Source organism: Eucalyptus grandis, chromosome 6 (genome assembly GCF_016545825.1).
Source record: "Eucalyptus grandis isolate ANBG69807.140 chromosome 6, ASM1654582v1, whole genome shotgun sequence".
Taxonomy (NCBI): Eukaryota; Viridiplantae; Streptophyta; class Magnoliopsida; order Myrtales; family Myrtaceae; genus Eucalyptus; species Eucalyptus grandis.
The window spans coordinates 17,782,273-17,788,272 of NC_052617.1; the positions used below are offsets into that span (position 1 = coordinate 17,782,273).

At 41.2% G+C, this 6,000-nt stretch overlaps 1 protein-coding gene across 1 annotated transcript; it reads left to right on the top strand.

Annotated features, from left to right (window-relative positions):
* Positions 1-839: 839 nt before the first annotated feature.
* Positions 840-5,242, top strand: LOC104448690 (E3 ubiquitin-protein ligase RGLG4). The gene is made up of 11 exons (XM_010062563.3): positions 840-1,081; positions 1,223-1,307; positions 1,394-1,534; positions 1,663-1,776; positions 1,865-1,962; positions 2,276-2,355; positions 2,631-2,736; positions 3,914-4,041; positions 4,244-4,367; positions 4,848-4,904; positions 4,993-5,242. The coding sequence occupies exons 1-11, from the start codon at positions 878-880 to the stop codon at positions 5,074-5,076; spliced, it is 1,221 nt and encodes a 406-aa protein (XP_010060865.2). The 5' UTR covers positions 840-877; the 3' UTR covers positions 5,077-5,242.
* The last annotated feature ends 758 nt before the right edge of the window (positions 5,243-6,000 follow it).

Here is a 6,000-nt window from a genome sequence, read left to right on the forward strand (position 1 = left end):
ATATAAGACAGCTAGCAAATTTTCAAAAAATGTTTATGATTAAATAAAAACATTAAAATGTTTAAGATTAAATTAACCAAATTGAAAAGTATATGACTAAATTGCCACAAGTGCAATACATTTAGGACATTTTTTGTAATTCCCCCTAGGATAGTAATATCTTAAAAGAGTTTATTAGATGTTAGAGGTTGCTAATCAAGATAAATCAAAATCAATAACTCAATTCAAAAGTCGGTAAATTTTAAAAAATGACAAAAAATTAGTAAGTAACTTAAATGAGAGTTGACAATTCAAATGTGATCGGCAATTTAGTTTGACAAATTTCAGAAATCACCCTAATTTATGTTGGTAAATTCACGTGAGAGTTAGTAAATATGAAACCTTGATAGGTTACACAAATAAAAGTTAATGAGTTAACACAAAAATGGTTAATGTGCAAACTAGCAAATAGAAATTGGTAATTCCATAAAAGTGTTGGTAAATTAGCAACAAGTTATTTGGACAAAGAACCTTGCTCATATTCTCATATCAACGATATATTTACACCTATCAACATCTATTGAAATGTACTTACACCAAGATAAATCCGTATTGTTTGGCAAGGAACAATAGAATTCCGCTTCCTAACATGTGATTATCCATAGGACACGCCCAAAGTTTAAAGATGCAAACTACCAAGCTTCTAGAGGTTAAAAGTAAGGACCCGAAATACAGGTATTCCCAGGCCTAGCGTGAGCGTCAAGTCGGTTTATTTTGGTGGCCGCGTGAAAAAGGTATCAAAGCGGGGAAAAAGTGGGTGCTGCTGTTACAGGGCCACCCCGGAGGCATTTGTTCCTTCCTTTGCCTTCACGCCCACCGTAAGCGATGTCTCTCAATCATGCCTTCAGACTCTTCTTCTGGGGAAAGTCAGTGCGAAGATATGGGCAACTTCTGTGGCGGCCAGCACCACCGCCGTCCTGCCACCACCAGAAGCACAAGCATAAGCAGAAGATCTCTTGACCATCGGGAAGAGGTGCAAATGAATTCATCCGCCAAGCAAAGATACGCCTTCATTCCAGATCGCTTCTCGTCCCTTGATCAGGTATCCTCTTCCCTGCTGAGATGGCGGAACCCTCATGCCGAATGAGGACTCTATGGCGTGACTGTGGTTTGCTCCAAGTATCCCCAGTAGGGTGCAAAAGTTCTCAGTGCGCCGCACTAAACTATGGATGCTCTGGCACAGGTGACGACGGCCTTAAGACAAGCTGGACTGGAGTCCTCCAATCTTATCCTCGGCATAGATTTCACCAAAAGCAATGAGTGGACAGGTTTTATAACATGCGCTGAACCTTGAAATTCGTTAATTTAGTTAGAACTTGGTTTCCGTCATCTAACATAATCGAATGCTATCAAGGCAAGGTCTCATTCAATAAGCGAAGCTTGCATAGCATCGGAGATGTGCCGAATCCCTATGAGACAGCCATCTCTATCATTGGAAAGACTTTGGCTCCATTAGACGAAGACAACTTAATTCCTTGCTTTGGCTTCGGAGATGGTATGATGGACGCGCGTGGTTTTTTTTTTTTGGTATATATCTACTATATCATGGTTATTCGCTTACTAAATTCTGTCTGGTGTATCTGTATCTAACCATCTTAATCTCCCTGCCCCCAACTCTCTAAGTCACAACTCATGATCGAGAAGTATTCAGCTTTCACAGTGATCATTCCCCCTGCCACGGATTTGAGGAAGTTTTAGCCTGCTATAGAAAAATAGTTTCGAGTTTGACACTTTCAGGTTGGTGATTTCTGGCATGTTTATAGTTGTCACTTCCCTTTCTCACTGGATTAGTATCAAGTACCTTGTTTTGTGCTTTATTGAATAGGGCCAACATCTTACGGACCGATAGTTGAGGCTGCCGTGAACATTGTGGAGAAAAGTGGTGGCCAGTTCCATATATTAGTTATCGTTGCAGATGGCCAGGTTTGAACATGAATTGCCTCTACGATTAAAAATAAAATAAAATCGTCTCTCTCTCCACCCCAAAGGGTAGTGCAACCACCTTCATTCACGCTCTGCCAAAAGGAGGGAGAGGAAAACTAATAGACAGGCATGAATGAGGTACACAAGGGAAAATACATGTTGAGTCGTCAATGGAAATGCAAGCACTTGTCTAGATTTGGATTGATAAATCTAACAAATTAGGTGATATAGATCACGTGCTTCAAAGATTTAACTAAGTCTTGATGACAGACTGCTCAAAGATTTTCATACAATAACTGAATTAAACACACAGGTCACAAGGAGTGCGGATACAAGGGATCAAGAGCTCAGCCCACAAGAAGAGAGGACCATTAGCTCCATCGTGGAAGCAAGGTAGAACTAGAGCTTTGTTACTTTTTTCTATCAACTCTAGATGAGTGTCAGAGACGCATTACAGAGTAGATCAAATATTTTCAAGAAGAGCATGTGCTCTATAACCTCGTGAAATGAACCTTTTTCTACGGCCAAAATTCTTCATTTGGCTGTTGCGGAGAATCATGCAAAATTAGTGTACGATCCTTAAATTCTGGTTATGGTACAGACTTATGCTCCATAGAGAAGTGAATGCAAAATAAGTGTATGTTCTGAGAAAGATATTCTATTCCTAGCTTATACCCACTTTCAATCGTCCTTGTTGGAGTTGGAGATGGGCCTTGGGAAGATATGCAGAAGTTCGACGACAAGATCCCTGCACGTGAATTTGATAATTTTCAGGTCACCTCTTTACTCTCGCTCCTACTCGTCCTACTCTCGCTCCTATGAATGGGGAGTTTAATATCAGGAGAATTACCAAAAAAGTTCTAAATCTATTGTAATTGTGCCAATTCAGTCTTAAACATTTTTTTTGACCAATTTAATACTAAACATTTTACAATTGTGCCAATTTAGTCCATCCGATTAAAATTGGCCGGTCGGCGTCAACGTGGATGCCGGATGTTAGCCGACGAACGCTGATGTGGCAATTTTATTTTTCTTTTTTTTCCCCACCTTCTTCTTCCACTGGCTGGCTGGCGCTAGCTAGAGATGAGGGTCGGCGAGGTCAGCCTCATTAGCCACTAGCGAGGCTCGCCCCCACCGGCCACTAGCGGGGCCGTCGCTATCTCGAGGGTGTCCCCAGAGAGGGTGCGGACGGCGGACAAATCCAAAGGGGGTGGTAGGGCCTTGGCTTGGGTCGCTGACGATCAGAAGTGCGAGGGGTCGCCAAATCTAGCAACGGTCCTCGCTAGCAGCAGGTGAGGTCAATGTTGCCAGATTTGGCGACAAGGTGGCCTCGCCGCCACTAGCGAGGACCGTCGCCGTTGCTGGGCGAGGCTCACCTTCGCTAGTGGTTGGCGGGGCGAGCCCCGCTAGTGGCTGGCGAGGCTGACCTTGCCGGTCCTCACCTCTAGCCGATGCCGGTTGGCAAGAGGAAGAAGCAAGTGGGGAAAACAAAATTCAAAAATTTTAAAAAAATTAAAAAATTCGAAAAAAAAAAAAAAAATTAAAAAATTGCCACATCGGCATTCGTCGGCCAGCTATCCTTCGCCGGCGTCCACGTTAGCACCGACCAGCCAATTTTGGCCGAATAGACTGAATTGGCATAATTGTAAAATGTTTAGGACTAAATTGGCTAAAAAAAATTAGGAGGACTGAATTGGCATAATTGTAATAAATTTATGACTTTTTGATAATTCTCCAGTTTAATATCATATGATTGCCATAGTTTGTTGAGGGATTGAGAGATTTTTAGTTTAGGAGCTGAAAATCATTTGTTGGAATCTCCCCAATGCATGCAACCTACTCTAGATCAAGGCCAACTGCCCAGGCCAAAAATCTTAATTAAATCGATTTATAAAGTTTGCAGAATATTTCAGGTTCAACACTTTATTAAAGAAAATTTGTGTCTGAGCAGTTTGTGAATTTCACTGCCACCATGTCTAAAAGTGTAAGTCCATCGGAGAAAGAAACGGCATTCGCTCTTGCTGCTCTCATGGAGATTCCCTTCCAGTACAAAGCCACCCTCGAGCTTGGAATGCTTGGGTACGTATGTCTGCGTCCCACATCTTTCTCCCCTTTACGAACATTCAGCATCTTTTTATTCCATTAAATAGCAACACCGTCCAAAAACCTTAGGGTTTATGAATCAGGATGTTGCATTATTTTAAGTAAATATAGTTTTTTAATTATTGTTTCCTGATCCCACCGTAATCTGTATGCCCATTCCTTTTATCGGACCAAAAAGTCATGCCAGGGGCAAAGCTAAAAGGGTAGTTCCACGTCCTCCACCAGGGGGAATTCCGCACAGTGATGGCATACTCAGAATGCCTACCAACCTCTCAGCCACAGCTGATGACCAACAGAACCAGGTAAAGATGACAAAGGTTGCGAGTCCTGTTTTCTCATCTGTAAGTTTTTTTGAGCTGGAAGGTACTGCTAAACTGGAAAAGTGAGAGGCACAATGGTGTAATCTATCAATTCAAATGTTAATCATGGTTAGACACACTTTAAAGTAATCCCTGATATTGAAAGCATTCTGCCAAATCTTTCCGATATAATCCACCGGGAGTATTCCATTAAACAAATGCAAGGAAGTTAGTCCTGCGATAAACCAAATTCGCATGAAGTTGTCAAAGAAATGAACCCAGGAGTAATTTCCTTTCACAGTTATCCATGGATTTCTGGCTCTAGTGAATAACTAGGTTGAGTCCAGATTCCACAACATAATTTGTCCGAGCAATGGGACTCGTTGACAATTGTCTTACAACCTTGCAACATAATAGATGACTTTCCAGTACTGAGAATATTGCTCACTACCTCTTTTATCCATCTTCCTGTTCTCTGTATAGGTGTGCCCTGTTTGCCTGACAAATCCCAAGAACATGGCATTTGGTTGCGGTCACATGGTGAAGCTTCTTGAAAGTGTTCTTTGCCGTTGTTAACTACAGCTCTCCTTTCCAGGCTTACTGATACAGTGAACATGATTAACTGCAGGCTTGCGGAGAATGCGAAGAAAGATTGTCCAGTTGTCCTATATGTCGCCAGCCAATCACTAGCAGGCTCAGACTGTACACGTGATTATTCCTCCAGGATGAAAAAAAGCACACTGGCTGCACTTTTATCGAGCCTCAGAAAGATAATAGAGGTTAATGCCACTGTTCAATGTACGAAGATGGACCCTGAGAATATACTTACATATGTATGATATATACGTAAATATGTACGAGTGGCAGGTGCTGGCCCATCCCCCCAAACCCATTACATGTAAGAGGAAGATCCCTTCGCGTCGGTCCATCTCAATTTAGGGCCTTTTCTCCTCTCATTAACTCGTTATGTGCCAAAGATCTCATGAGGAACGGATCATAACAGTCCAAGGACAAGGATTGGAAATAAGGGTAAAACTCAAGGGATGATTTATAACACGCCACAAGGCTGACGAAGAAGATCTAATTTAGTGTTCGAACCTTAGGTCTGCACGACACTTCACAGATCATAGTTGATGAATAATGTTCCCCTTTTCCATGTTAGCATCTATGACACTTCAAGGTTCATATTTGAGTAAATTTAGCAAGTGCAGGCGATGAGTTTAAAATGGTTAGCAGATAGTGCAGCAAATAAATTGACAAGTGATGGTGCCTATGTTATGACAGAATAACCTAGAGATAAGTACAACATGAGCGTTATAACTTTTGTACAACACTCACTTGAGTGTGGTTTCACTTACTTAAGTGCCATATTGGAGTAAAATTGATTATTTGAGTGTCATTTTTGACAAATCATCCTACATGGATTTTTTTTTTTTAGAATTAATTTCTCATTCTGTTGATTTTTTTTTTAAAAAAATTATTTATCCATGTTAGAGCCAGCGATGCCGTATAGGATGATTGGCGTCTATATTGGATTTTCCGACGAGGCAAATTGCCGATGTTACTTAAGTAATCGATTTTTCAAATTTATGACACTAAAGTGAGTACTATACAAAAGTTACGACACTTATAGTAT

Coding starts and splice junctions, on each gene's coding strand:
- LOC104448690 (XM_010062563.3), top strand. CDS start 878: ATGCCTTCAGACTCTTCTTCTGGGGAAAGTCAGTGCGAAGATATGGGC. Junction 4,368..4,847: donor CTGATGACCAACAGAACCAG/GTAAAGATGACA, acceptor TTCTCTGTATAG/GTGTGCCCTGTTTGCCTGAC. Junction 4,905..4,992: donor CATTTGGTTGCGGTCACATG/GTGAAGCTTCTT, acceptor GATTAACTGCAG/GCTTGCGGAGAATGCGAAGA.